The sequence below is a fragment of the Phocoena sinus genome, chromosome 2 (assembly GCF_008692025.1).
Source record: "Phocoena sinus isolate mPhoSin1 chromosome 2, mPhoSin1.pri, whole genome shotgun sequence".
In the NCBI taxonomy this organism is placed as follows: Eukaryota; Metazoa; Chordata; class Mammalia; order Artiodactyla; family Phocoenidae; genus Phocoena; species Phocoena sinus.
In genome coordinates, this window is record NC_045764.1 from 68,673,688 (window position 1) to 68,688,758 (window position 15,071).

The 15,071-nt window shown below is 53.8% G+C and overlaps 1 protein-coding gene across 1 annotated transcript in view; it reads right to left on the reverse strand.

Annotated features, from left to right (window-relative positions):
* SMAD6 (SMAD family member 6) overlaps nt 1–5,593 on the reverse strand; it is a 75,243-nt gene extending 69,650 nt beyond the window's left edge. Inside the window, 2 exon segments of the mRNA XM_032622792.1 lie at nt 3,502–4,137; nt 4,140–5,593. Coding sequence (XP_032478683.1) covers nt 3,502–4,137; nt 4,140–4,308 — 805 coding nt within the window. The 5' untranslated portion in view covers nt 4,309–5,593.
* Nucleotides 5,594–15,071: the final 9,478 nt, after the last annotated feature.

The window sequence follows — 15,071 nt, forward strand, 5'->3', positions numbered from 1 at the left end:
ACACTGCACATTATCACCCCTTCCTCACCTCCAAGGAGGAGCTCGGAGGAGCAGGGCGGGCAGGGCCGAGGGGCCGCCAGAGGGGCCGCCAGAGGGGCGGGGCGGGGGCTTGGAAGCCCAACTTGAAATTGATCTCATTTCAAAGGGATAATGCCAGGCCAAATAAAAGGAAAACTTTCTAGCCCATTCTAATTCCTATAGTCCTGGCCTGGGAACCCTGTGTTTTCCTAGGCGGCCTCCTCCAGTCGTTTAGAAGTTCTCTCTCGCTCCGTCTCTCTTTCCCTGGCGCAATTTGGATAATAGTAATTTACTGAATATAATTACAGAAAAAAAAAAGTGGTGAAGCAAAGAGCAGGAGATTTATTCCAAAGTTAATGGATACTTTCGGGAGAAAGGAGCTCTATAAACACAGGTTAGAACTGTGATTAAAGTATTTCTCCACATTTCCGTCCACATAGGCACCAAGCTCAGCGAACTGGCTTTTCCAGGGACAGAAAGATACACCAGAGGGAGGGAAAGCTAGGGCCTGACTCCCACGGGAGCGGGAAGCCCAGGGCAGAGCTGGGCACACAGGACCCCACTTTCTGAGACAAGCATGGGGGAGAGGGCAGGGCTGTGTCACCTGGAATCCTCCCAGCAGACCCTCAGAGACTCTGTTCACCACTCTCTCGCTTTACAGATGAGAAAAGAGGCCCAAAGAGGGGAATTGGCCCCAATGTCCCAAAGCAAGTTGAAAGATGAAGCAGGGTTTGCCCTGAGCAGCAGGGGGCCGCACTGCCCAGAAAGGGGCCGTCTCACTAGGGATCCCGGTGGGGGCCTGGGGGGCACTGGGGGGCCGGTGGGTGTCCCTCAGTTGGCCCGCTGGGTGTTCCAGCGTACTCTCTATGGGTGTACCTGCCCCAGTGCCCCAGCCCTCTCCCCCAGAGCCCGGGAAGGAGCAGTCTCCTTATCAGGACGCGCACGGCTGAGCTCCAGCTATGCACCGCCCAGCTCCGGGAGCCAGGCTGGCGGCCAGGAGGCGGCGGTGGGGTGGACAGCAAAGGGCTCCCCCAGTCCTCAGTCCTGGCGGCCCAAGCCATCAGGCATGGGATGGAGCAAGAGGGTCAGCCTGGTGCCTACCGGAAACTCTTCCCAGACCACCAGTCCTCCCAACGGCCCCCGGGGTGGCTTGAACGCGGTGTGGGGGGCGGGGCTTCGGCAAACGAAGTAGCAGGAGAACAGGCACAGTCCCTGCAACAGCGCCTCCTTCTGGGAGGAGGAGAGGAGTCACGTGCCAATGCTTAGTCTGGAATTTTGAGGTGGAGAACGTTTCTAGAGCCGCCCGCACCGACCCACAGAAAGACTAAGAGGAGAGGTTACTCCTCGAAGGTCAAGTTGTCGATACCGGCCGGGCAGAGCCTAGGACCAGGTCTATGGGTCAGAACCATTCCACTGCAGTTTGCCCATCAACTTAAAACTGCTCAAGGCCACCAAACTCAAACCAATACCCAAGCTGACTTATCCAAGGAGTACGGGCAGGGTGGGTCCTGCCTGTCTCCAGTTTTCTTTACCCCACCCCTTCCCACCCTCACACCTGAGCCTGCCTGGTACCCTGACTCCCAGCGGGCCCTCTCCTCCTCCCCCTCGACACCCACCTCCCCTTACCCATCCATCCTCCAAGGCCCCGCTCCAGGTTAGAGCTGTGAGGCTCCTAGAGGTGCTCCTGTTACATGCACACCCCACAGTGGTCTGAGAGTTCAGACCCTCTGGCCTGGCCCTGCTTCCCCCATCTCTGTCCCAACTCTCCCCCCCCCCACAACCCGAAGATTCTGTTTCTTGAGGGCATGGATCCTACTCATATCTCCACTCTCCCCACTACAGCACCCAGCATGCTGCCTGGCACAGAGTAAGTGCTCAACAAATACTCGCTAGCAGACTGATGTGGTGAGAGAGGAAATGCCCAGTGGGGCCTTCTAGAAGAGCAGAGGGGCCCCCACCAATTCTCTCCCCCTGAAAACGGGACCAGGACAGGGCAACCACAAACAGGGCCCTCCTCCTCAGAGGCAGGGAGGAGCCAGGGTGGAAGAGGAGAGAAAGCCACTTCCAGGGAAAGCTGTCAGAAGAAGAACAAGGAGCACAGAAAGCCCGCAGAGGGCCACAGGCCAGCGACTGCCCAAAGCCCCTGAGAATCAGGCCTGGAGTTGACCATGCGGGGCGCAGGGCAGCCAGATCAATGCTGCCCTCCCCACCCCAGCCCCCATCAGTGCTCTCTCTTCAGGAACCACCAGTGAGGCACCGTCCTTCCCTCCAGCCACCACCCCAGACACCAACAAGACACCTGGGACCAATCCATGCTTCTAGCCCCACCCTCCCCTTCCACGCTGGGAGTCAGGAGACCTGTGTGATCTGACCCTCTTAAATGCCCCCAGGCTGGGTGCTGCCTCTCTCCAGAGGAGCCAGGCCACAGGAACTCAGAGCCTGCCCAGGCCCAACAGTCTATAACCCTCAGAGAGTCCCATCCCTGCAGAACCCCCAGTGCCACTTAAGATGCATACACCCAGAAGATGCTACAGGCTAAAAATGTGTGATCCCTGCAGTGCAAGGGAAGGGGGCGCTGGGGGGGGGTGTGTGAGGATGCAAGCTTCCGGCCTGCCTGGAGTCTCCTTCTGTCCTCACCTCTGCTACAGCACCCAGGGCCTGCTCAGGTAAGCAGGACTGGGTAGATGGTGTGTGCAGAAAAATCCCAAGAAGAGGACAAAGAAGGGGGGCAGTTCTCAAAAGTACTAAAATATCCAGCTTCCTTCCCTACCTAGACACTTCCAGGACCCTCAGCTCTCTAGAAAAGCTGGGCACAGGATTGAGAATCATGATGACAGAAAGTCCTGGCATTGGACACCCAAGGGATGCTGGCAACAATCAACAGGCAAGAGAGCAAGAGAGTGGTCTCCACTCTTGAGAAGGGTTACCCCGCAAAAGCTTTGCTCCTAAGTATAGACAGGAACAAGCAGGACAGTTTACAAACACTTTGGACTCTGGCCATGAATTGCCTACACCCAATTTCACGACATATATCTACCTGGATACGACAAAGCATAATATACCGTAGGTATAGGCATACACACACAAATGCTACAGGCCCGGGCACGGACTGGGGGTAAATAGGCTTGGAGGAGGGGGGCGCTCAAGTCTTTGGCCTCTTCTAGACCTGCGCTCCTCTTCCACCGTCTGGAAAGCCGGAGCCTGCCTCAGGTCCCTGAAGGTGAAGAGAAAACTCCAACACGCACCCTTCTGAGTTTGCCGGAGCCTTAAGACGAAGTTGCCGTGTGCGCCCACATCCCCACCCCGGCTTTCCTGCCAGCGTGAGGCGCCTCCACTGGGAGCTCCCACGCTCCAGGGGCACCCGGGGGAGCACCCGCAGCTCCGCCCGCCCGCCCGCCCGCCAGAGGTGTCAAGGAGAGACAGGAGGCCGCGGAAGGGGGCGGGAAGGGAAACCCGAGGGCCCGCCGGGCGCAGCGCGCTCACCTGGCCCGCAGAGCCGGCTGAAGTGGTAGGGGTTGCAGCACACGGTGGGGCCGTCGGCGGCGGCGGCGAAGCTGTGGCAGCCGCACAGGGGCTTGAGCTCCACGGCGTGCTGCAGGTCGGGCCAGCGGAAGAGGCGGCCGAGCAGCAGCTGCGGCGGCGCGGGCTGGCCGCCCAGGCGGAGGTCGGCGCGCGGCACCAGCACGCAGCCGCCCGGCACGCCGCCGCGGGACTCCACCGCCTCCAGCAGCGTGTCCAGCGAGCGCTCCTTGAGCCGCTTCAGCAGCGAGTACGTGACCGTCTTGAGCTCCTGCTCGAGCAGCAGCAGCCGCGAGCGGGCTTCACGACTCCGCCCGCCGCCCGTCGGCTCCAGGGCCGCCCCGGCCAGGGGGTCGCCGGCGTCCCGGGGCGCGCCGGCGGCGTCCCGCTCCGAGAAAAGACAGCAGGTCACCGTCTCGCAATCACTTTCGGGCAGCCAGCCCCGGCCTCCCGGCTCCGCCACGTCCAGCGGGGAGCCCCCAGAGCCGGCCCCCGGCTCCAACATGGGCCTCGGGGGGCCCCCTGCGCGCCGGCGCCTCCCAGCGCCCTGGGCGCCTCGCTGTCCCACCGCGTCCCGGGGCCGCCTCAGGGCTACCGGCGGACTTCGGGGCGGCCGCAGCCTCCGCCTTCTCGTGCCCGCGGGGCCGGCTCAGCTCGGCTGCCCACGCTCCCATCCTCGTCGCCGCCGCCGCCGCTGCCTTCCTCCCGGTCGGGGACCACACGACTTCGCCAAAGTCGCCGCACCAGCCCCGAGCGTTTGGACCTGAACATACGATATCCTTTGGCGCCGGGGGTGGGGGGGAGGCGGTCTCCGGTTACCGGGGGTCCGTTTCCTCAGCGAGGCGCCGGCTGCGCGGGCCGCAGCCCCACATGAAGCTCTGCCGCCGGGCGCCGTGCAGACCGCGCACAGCCTGTCGTCGAAGGGGCGCCGCAGGGCTGCAACATGAGGGAGCTCGCCAGGGCAGGACGGCGGGGAACGCGCGCACGCCGAGCCGCAGTCCGCGCTCGGCCCGCGACTACATGGACCCCGGCGCCCGGGCAGCTCAGCAACTCCAGCCCCGGCGCTTTAGAGGGACTGCAGACTGCGCGCCGCCAGCAAGACCCCGCATGGGCCGGAGAGCCTTCAAAAGTTAACGCGGCTGGTCCATGAGCACAAAGCGCTCGCGCCGAACCCCCCAAATGTGTCTGGGAAGCCCTGCCTTTAAAACCCAAGCACTTCACTACATGGGCTTTTCCTGCAGGATCCGAAAGGCAGGCTTGTTGATACCCTCGGCTTCCTTCTTACTCCCTGCAGAAAGAAAAAAAGAAAAAAGGAAAGAAAGAAAAAGAAACCCGAAACAAAACCAAAATCCCTGGAATTGCATGCACGAAAAGCCAACTCCGTCTCAGGTCCCAGGCGCTAGATGCACTTGGAGCGAATTTCTCCAGAACGCGGGTGTCAACACATGAGTGGAAACTGTAAAAATCCCAAAGAGCTGCTGGGAATCCTTAATTAAAAATGCAATCCACCGAGGCAGAGGTCGTAGCCCGCCCCACGCTGCGCTCGGACGCCCCGGACGCTGCGGCTGCAGAGGTCGCCCCCCTCCCCCTCCACAAAAAGTGCCTCCCGGCGGCCCCGTGGTCCCGGCGAGGTCTGGCAAGGCAGCGCCCGGCGGCTCTTTCTCTCGGCTCGTCTCCCTCGCTCGCTCCCCCGCTCGGCTCTCTCTTTTTTGTTCTCCTCAAACGCACACTGAGGGCCCCCGGAGGAGCGCCGCGGAGTCATTGGCTGCCTCCCATCATATGCCAGTCTAGACACTTTGGCGGCTCCGCGGCGCTGATTGTTGCGCAAACAAGGTTTCAAGTTTCTTAACTCTTAAAGGAGAACACGTCCCATTGCAGGGCCCGAGGCTCCGAGGGGCCGGCTCCCGGGGCGGGCCGAGCCCCGGCCCCGCCCCACGCTTGCCCCAGCCCCCCCGCCCCGGGCCTGACAGCGCCCACGGCCTGCTCTCTGGCTCGCGTGCGCCGCGGGCACGGATGCGAGCGCGCGCTCGCACACACACACACGCGGTTACACAAACCACGGGCGGGCTCCTCGAGGGCTCGGCGGACTCACTAAGACTCGGACACAAACGGGGCGCTTTGCCTCTCCCTGGCTTGTGCACAAACTTACAAACACACATTGCACTTTAGAATTGGTACAAACCCCCATCCCAGGGAAGGCTAATAAAAGTGGGTGTGCGTGTATGCTTCCCTGGCTTGCGTCTCTTGGGAGCAGGGGGCGGCTGATTTGTTGGAGTAGCGGGAGCTAGCGTGATAGCACGAGGTTTCCACACCCCCTGCGCGAAGTCAGGGGTTGGCCGCCTGGCCAACCGGGGGGCGTGGAATGCCTCGCGCAGCGGGATTCTAGGCTTGCTCGAGGTAGGGGAGTTGCAGAGGGTGGGGTAGAGGCGGAGAAGGTCTTCTCTCGGGCTCCTCTCGGTCGCCAAGTCTCTTTACCTCGGAGCTAGGCGGGCCGCCAGCCGTCCCGGGGCTGGGCGACTCCTCCACCCCTTCCCTTCCCCAGTTTATTCTCTGCACCACGAAGAGGGATGTGGGTAGGGCTCGTGATTTCCCCAGCGACGTTTCACCATGGCAATGGGGGTGGGTTGGGGGGCCGGGGCCCGCCTGATCCGGGGCGAGCTGGTGGGAGCGCGGCGGCAGCAGCGAGCCGCCCGGCGAGGTAAGGGTTAAGGCCGCTCTTGCCCCTGGAGCCGGCGCGGCTGGGTACCTCCTCGGGCGCTCTTGCTAGTCCGAGGGTGGCAAAAGTTCAAGCTTGTAAAGTCGGGATTGGCCCCGCGCGGAGGGAAAAAAGGCTTGGTCCCCCTCCCACCCCGGGCGCGGCGCCGATTGGCCGGGCCACTGAGCGGGCACCGCCCTCTCCCCGGCGCGCGGCGGCCCCGCCTCCGGCGTGGTGTCCCGCCCCTTTCCGGGCAAGAACCAGACCAGCACTGAATGAAAGAAATTCCGCTACTCTCATTGGCCCGGGGCTGGACGCCATTCCCCCCGCCGGGGCCGAGGGTTTGCAGGCGCGCGGGCCTCCCTCGGGAGTTCCCACGTGTGGGACTGGCCTTGTGAGCGTGCTGCGGTGCTAGTCCCAGGGCGTGCCCGAGTTGTGTGTGCGCTGGGGGAAGGCCGGTGTTTGCAGGAAGGACTTAGAACCCTTTGCTGAGCTTTACCTGGAGCCAGGTACTGTTCGCTCCGCTCCCTCTGGGAGAGGCGTTTACTCTCGCGAATGGAGGGCCGGACTTAGAAGCTTCCCAACCCTCATCCCCTTCTTCTTTGGCCCAATCAAAATAGCTGTCTTGGCCTCCGTTTGAAAAACGGAGATGATGATGCCTGCCCTGCCTTCTTCACAGAACCATGAGGATCCTAGGAGACAGTGCCTTTTAAGTGCACAAATCGTAAGCAAACAGGGTGAATTTTCACAAGTGAACAAAACACCTGTGTAAGCAACACCTAGAGGACAACGGATCTTGTGGCCCCTTTTCAGTCACTTCTGACCCTGGGGAAATGAATGCGTCTTAAAATGCAAGGAGAAACTTAATGTGATGTAAAGTGTTTTCTTTCATCAGGGTATCTGCTGGTTTGGCTGTGGATTACAATAATAGCTTGTGCTTACTATGGGCAAGGCCATGTTCCAAGCAAGCATTACAAAGATTTTAGTCATTCTCACAACAATCCTATTAGTACTATTACCTCCATTTCACAGATGAGGAAACTGAGGAACAGGAACTTACTCATTTAATTTGCCACTGAAATGAAGACAGTCTTGAAACTGCTAAGATACTAAAACCAGAGAGGCATAAACCAGTATGTGCTCTCACCCAACAGCTAGAAAGTGGTGTGGGTCTGTGTTGCTGGAGCACACCCTTCAGGACACTGCTTTCCAAAATGTGGTCCACTGGACCTGCTGAATCAAAGTGTTGTGGGCTGAGGCCCCAGACTCCATATAACAACACTTTAGGGGTAGGCATGGTTATTCACCACTAATTTACATTAAAGGACACTGAGGCACAAAGACCTTAAGTAACTTGCACAAGCTTGTAGTTAGTGGCAGAGGTTGGATTTGAACCATTGGCTGGGGAAGAGGTATGTGTGTGTGAGGGGAAGCAAAAGGAAAAGGATAGCAGGTGGATGGATTACCTCTCAGGGCTTCCACAAATGCTCAGCACTCCTGGATGCAAATCTGTGAACTGTGACTCCTTCCCCCTCCATTCCCCCATACCTCCCTAAGGTACCAGGGCATCCCTTTCTGCAGGGTTCCTGGTGGAGCACCCTGAGGGATATCAGGCCGGTGCTTGGGGCCTCAGGCCGAGGAGAGACTGAAGTAGGAACCTTCCTGGGGAGGGCTGCCTCTTCCCTGGGCAGTAATTTGGACAAAGTTTGCCTTCTGCTCCTGCTCACCCAGAGATGTGGCATTGTGGGTGGGGTGCCATTAGGTGCCAGCTGGATGACACCTGAAGAGCATGGAAACCAGAGTCTAGTAGGCCTGAGTTCAGTACTGACCCCACTTAACCTCCCTCGCCTCTTTAAGCCTCGGGGTTCTCATCTGTAAAATGGGAATAGGAATCATGCTACAGTTGGTTACCAAAGTTAAACGACATGAGGTCCTGGAGTCATCCCTCATTCCAAGAAGACCAAGTCTCAATGGAGATAGTATCAGGAAGAGAAGGATGGTGACAGTCAGTCCCACTGTCCTTGGATTCCAGGGCCCATCCAGCCTAGCGCCTGCCTGTGTTGTGACCACTAGAGGGTGTGTGTGGCAGTGCCCAGAGGGCAGGGCCTCAGAGCTTCAGCCTAGGGCACCCTCCTAAACTGCCCCTCTGGAGAATAAGCTCAAATTCCCTGAGGGTGCAGGAAAGGAGAAAGGTTGGGTCCCAGCTGCTGCTCCTCAGGTCTCTGCAGCCAGGTTATTCACAAAGTAACTCACAAAGAAATAACTCTAACCCCTGAGATTTAAATCTGCCCCCTCCCATTATTCTAATATTCCCCCAAAGTACCCTGTGTTTTCTCACAGTTCATAAACCCATGCAACCCCGTGTCCATTCTCCTCTGCCTCTGGAATGTAAGCCCCACGTGGTTAGAGATGGTGAAACTGTCAGGCACAGGCCGCCCACAGACCCACTGAGCGAGTCAGAAACAGGCCATTTGATGCCACTCTGTCTGTACCATCAAAGAAGCTAATTCACACAAGACAGCACCTGCCCTATTTCTTCTCCCCAGTCCTTAGCATAACACCTGTCACATAGCAGGCACTTAATATTTGTGACATGATTGGATTAAAACCCCTCACTTCACCAAGCCCATGCTCATCATCATCCCATACCAAACACTTATATGCACTATCTCATCAAATCCCCCAACAGCATAATGAGGAAGTCCTTATTCTTAATCCATTTTTTTAGAGAAGGAAACAGAGAGGTTAAGTAATTTGTCTTTGGTCACACAGCCAACAAGTGGCAGAGATGGGACTTTAACCCCAGGCTGCTTGAGTTGAATGTTCATCTTCTGAATATCTGACCCTAGAAAAGAAAACATGGTCTTTTGCCCTTGGGATGTTTCCACATTAGCTGGGAATTCACAAGGTATGAAACAGCAGAAATAATACAAGGCAGAACTTGCTTCTTGGTGGTGGGAAGAGGCAGGCTCTAGAGACCACTGCTTATGAACAGAGGCATTACAGAGGGAGTCTGGGCCACCTCTTGCTATGGTGAGATGAACTGGCAGGGAGACTGACTCATCCTAGCCCACTTCACAGAAAACAAATGGATAAACCAAGGCTTCACTTATTAACTCTCAGGAGAAAAACTATAGGCCCAACTGGCTAAGTGGTATTGTCTGCCCCTTTAGAAAGTAAATCTAATTGGCCAACATGGTCCCAAATGGGGGAGCTGGGGTACCCTTTGGTGGCAGACAACCCTTCTGAGACTTTGATGAGTGCTTTGGACCCTTTCTCTCTTGAAAAATGCACATGTGCACGAATGGAACTTTGTATTCACCCACATGACATGTACTCATCGAGCTCCTATTGGGTGCCAAGCCATGTTCTAGGTGCTAGGGATCCTGCAGCAAGCAAAAACAAAAATTCCCAAGCTCAAGGAGTCTAGTGGGAGGACAGACAGACCATAAACAAAATCATCAGGTATCCAGCATCTTGGAAGATAAAGATGCCAAGGTTAAAAATGGAACGGAGAAGAGGAGACAGAAATGCTAGGAGAGGGTAGATGTGGTTCAGAAAAAGCGGTCAGGGAATGCTTCTCTGGGAAGGTGACATTTGGACAAGGTCTTGATGGTGAAGGGAACCTCTCTGACACTATCTGGGGGAAGAATGTTCCAGGCTCAGAGGACAGCAAGTGCAAGGGTCCTGAGGTGGTAGCATGCCTGGCATGTCCCAGGACCATCAAAGAGGTGATGAGATGGGAGAAATACTAGGGGGAGGGGGCGTGCAGATTATAGGGTCACACAGGCCATTGGTGGGTCTTTGGCTTGTCCTCTGAGCTGGGAGCCCCTGGAGGTTCTGAGAGGGGGAGGGACATATCTGCCTTCTGTTTTAACTGGCTCCCTCTAGTAGCCATATGGAAAACAGACTGCAGGGGCAGGGCGGGGAGCGGGGCCTGGTGGGAGACTGTTGCAGTGGCCCAGGAGAAGCCATGCTGGCGTGGGAGAAGAGGTCAGATCCTGGACATATTGAAGATAGAACCAGCATGACTTGCATTACATATTTGAGAGTGCGAAAGAACATCTGAACAGTGTAGACATGTTATTGACGCTTATTTACTTAATTTTTAAAATCAGTTCACCACTTTTTTTTTTTTTTTTTTTTTTGCAGTACGCGGGCCTCTCACTGTTGTGGCCTCTCCCGTTGCAGAGCACAGGCTCCGTACACGCAGGCTCAGCGGCCATAGCTCACGGGCCCAGCCGCTCCGCGGCATGTGGGATCTTCCCGGACCAGGGCATGAACCCGTGTCCCCTGCATCTGCAGGCGGACTCTCAACCACTGCGCCACCAGGGAAGCCCCAGTTCACCACTTTTATTTAGCCTTGTCATAAGCAGTAATAGCCATGGAGTCACAGATGTGCTAGTTATATTTATCACTTTTAAATAAATACATAAAATAGGAAGTTTATCTGTGTATCACCTGAAATTATCCTAATATCCACCTGGATACATGCAATGTTGGGAACACCAGTTTAACCAATACCTACCCTCACCCACTTTTAGGCTTTTTTGTTTGTTTGCTTTTTCCTACACTCTCTCAGAGACAAGGATTTTTCCTGGTCCTGTCTATAATTATGGGACCTATTACCATAGCCCCTATGAATCAAATGCCGATTTTACTATTGCCACTCCAGGCAGCCTGTGCTTGGGTAGCACAGAGTAATGGTTCTTAACCATCACTTTACTGAACCAAACAGACCTTGGTGCAAATCCTGTTCAGCTACCTCTTAGCTGTGTGACCTTGGGCAACTTCCTTAATTTCCTACAACAACCCCCAATAGGGGCCTATTATTATTCCCAGGTTATGGGGAGCCTGAGACTTAACTAGTAATAATAATATTGGGAGATTGTTTTGAAGATTCAAATGCTTAGCCCAGTGTCTGGCACCTAATAAGTGCTCAGTAAATGGGAGCTATTATTATTGAAATAAGCAAGGAGTTAGTTGTTACCAGGTTAAGCCACTCAACTAACAACCAACTAACCTCAGGGAGACTCAGTTTCCTCATCAGTAAAATGGACCTGCTTGGGGACTTGCCTGGCGGTCCGGTGGTTAAGACTCCGCGCTTCCAGTGCAGAGGGTGTGAGTTCAATCCCTGGTTTGGGAACTAAGGTCTCACATGCTGCACGGCCAAAATTTTAAAAATAAATAAATAAATAATTTAAAAATTAAAAAAAAAAAGGACCTGCTCGACTGTGGTGGGACTTAAATGAGTAAGGTCCTGGCACACTGTAGGACTCAGCAGCTCCAGAGAATAGAGAGAAACTTCCCTTCTCAATGCTATTGGTCACACCCCTCGGGCTGCACTTAACCCTCCACTATCTAAATAGCCTACGTAGCTCAAAGCAGAATAGGGCAGGGAGGGGGGCCAGGGCAGATTCTAGAACCAGGAAAGGAGGGTGATTTGCCCAAGATCACAGTGCCGCTTGGAGGGAGCCGGAAGTTGATCTGAGGTTTTCCAGCTCCCAGGGCTCTTTGCCTCTTATCCCAGAGCTTAAGGCTTCTCATCCCAACTGCGCAGTGTACACAGTACAGGAGGTAAAAGGGCAGCCTTGGGGTCAGACTGCCTAGTCTTAATCCTGGCTCTGCTGCTTCCAGGGTGGCCTCTGTCACTTTACCTTTAACCCCTCTCTGAGTTTCAGTTTCCCCGTCTGTAAAATGGGTTTAATAACAATAGTACGTACCTCAAAGGGTCATTGTATTGATTGAGATCATATATGCAAAGCATTTAGAGCCGCTACTGTTATTCTGCTCCTTGTGGATGTCATAGGAGAGGGCAACGCCCTGCACATTATCAGGTTTCAGAAATACCAGGTGAATGAATGAACAGAGGCATGGATGAGTGAAGTGCAGCAAGTCTCCTGGTGGTTAAGAGGGCTGAAGGCAGTTACACAGAGACCAGGGTGAGGACTGTAGCTTTGCTGCAGTGAAACTGGATTGCCTGCATCCATCCTTCTCAAACTGGGTGGACCCCTCTAAATCAAAGGATTTTTCTGGAGGGCTAATTTGACTCAAAGCTGTTAGAAAAACTTACTTGTTTAAAAATAATTTATTCATTTTTGGCTGTGTTGGGTCTTTGTTGCTGCGTGCGGGCTTTCTCTAGTTGCGGCGAGTGAGGGCTACTCCTTGTTGCAGTGCACGGGCTTCTCATTGCAGTGGCTTCTCTTTGTTGCGGAGCACAGGCCCTAGAGCACATGGGCTTCAGTAGTTGTGGCATGCAGGCTCAGTAGTTGTGGCTCACAGGCTCTAGAGCACAGGCTCAGTAGTTGTGGCACACGGGTTCAGTTGCTCCGCAGCGTGTGGGATCTTCCCGTGTCCCCTGCATTGGCAGGCAGATTCTTAACCACTGCGCCACCAGGGAAGTCCCGAGAAACTTACTTTATATTATATTTGTAATACATCCCATTTTAATGTTAAAGCTAACCTAGATATATCAGGGAATAGTATGCAAAATGGAGGCTTTTTTTTTTTTTTTTGCGGTACGCGGGCCTCTCACTGCTGTGGCCTCTTCTGTTGCGGAGCACAGGCTCCGGACGCGCAGGCTCAGCGGTCATGGCTCACGGGCCCAGCCGCTCCGCGGCATGTGGGATCTTCCCAGACTGGGGCACGCGCCCGCGTCCCCTGCTTCGGCAAGCGGACTCTCAACCACTGCGTCACCAGGGAAGCCTGGAGGCGTTTTTATGAACAGAGATGAGAGACTTCTGAAGAATGTCACAGTCATTGTGAGCAGCATCAGATCATGAGCCCAGGCCTCCTGGAGGAAGCTCACAACCCTCAGCCTTCAGGGGAATACAGAAGCCCTCATTTCAGAGACAATGCCAGGGAATATGGCTCAGTTTGGTTCTTGGCTATAATTCAACTGCCTGTTTCTACACTTGCTATGGGCTAAAGGCCTTTAGTGCAGGGAGCCTGTCCTTCAGGGACTGGGAGTTTACTGGAAGAAACGTTGGCATTCAATCATTCCTCCACACCACGGCCAGAGAGAGGCTTCTAGCATTTCTCTCACCATGAGGCTACCACATTGAGAACCCTTCGATGGAGCCCCATGACCAACAGATCAAAGTCACTTCCCACCCCTGTTAGGTGCAGGTTCCATCTCATTTCCCCTCCTACCACATGGACCCTGAACAAGAGAAGGCCTGCTCCCCAGAACACCCCAGAGTTCCCCTGTGACACCTGGCCTTTGCACATGCTGGTTCACCTACCTGCAGTGCCCTTCCTTCTTTTCCTCCCAGCAAACATTTTTTTCCTCTCTCCCGAGTGACAGGCCCATGGCTGTCTTCCTTGCACTGCCCTGGCATCTGTACAGCCCTCCTTCCCAGGGCTGCAAGTGATCTGTCCCAACCTGAGAGCCCCCGAAGAGCAAAGCCTGAGTGCTCCTCACCTCTGTACCCCTAGCCCAGCACCCAGGAGGTGGTCCAGAAATTGTTTGGGGAGGAGGGATTTTATTTAGATAAGTATGGCCACATTGGCCTCCCCATGGAGGTTGTACCAACTTCCCCTCCCTGCACAATGTCCACATCTCTTGACGCTGTGATTCCATTCTAAACAGACATACAGATGTGCTTGCACATAGTGAAAAAAGTATATATACAGTTACTTAACGCACAACTGGAAGAGTGGGGAGTTATGCTCCATAAGGTTACTTTATAACAGAGATTGGAAACAAACTTATCAATAGAGGATCTAGTTAAATCAATTATGGTATATCATCCAGCTGTTGAAAAAGAATGAGGCAGCCCTCAGTATGAAAAGATCAAAATATTAAGTGACTAAAAACAAACAACTCAGTGAAAAAATGGGCAGAAGACCTGAATACACATTTCTCCAAAGAAGACACCCAGATGGCCAACAGGCACATGAAAAGATGCTCAACGTCGCAAATTATTAGAGAAATGCAAATCAAAACCACAAAGAGGCTATCATCAAATGACTTTCATTAAAAAATCTACAAATAATAAATGCTGGAGAGGGTCTGGAGAAAAGGGAGCCCTCCTGCACTGTTGGTGGGAATGTAAATTGGTACAGACACTATGGAGGACAGTATGGAGGTTCCTTAAAAAACTAAAAATAGAACTACCATATGATCCAACAATCCCACTCCTGGGCACATATTTGGAAAAGATGAAAACTCTAATTCAAAAAGATACATGCACCCCAATGTTCATAGCAACATTATTTACAATAGCCAAGACATGGGAACAACCCAAGTGCCCATCAACAGACGACTGGTTTAAGATGTGATGTATGTATATACACACACACTCACACACACACACACAAACACACACAATGGAATATTACTCAGCCATAAAAAAGAAATATTGCCATTTATATCAACATGGATGGACCTAGAGATTATCATACTAAGTGCGGTCAGACAGAGAAAGACAAATGTTATATGATATCACTTATATGTGGAGTCTAAAATATAACACAAATGAATCTATATACAAAACAGAAACAGACTCACAGACATAGAAAAGGGGACAGACATCCCCAAAGGGGAAAGGGAGCAGGGAGGGATAAATTAGGAGTATGGGATTAACAGATACAAACTACTGTACATAAAATAGATAAGCAACAGGATTTACTGTATAGCACAGGGAACTATCAATATATTAAATATCTTATAATAACCTCTAGAGGGAAATAATCTCAAAAACATATATATATATGTTATATATATATATATAACTGGAAAAAATGACCTTAAGTGACTAACAACGTGTCCAGTGTGCTACAATTTGGGTAAATGTTTTAAAAAACATATATGCTTGCATATGCATAAAATGTCTTT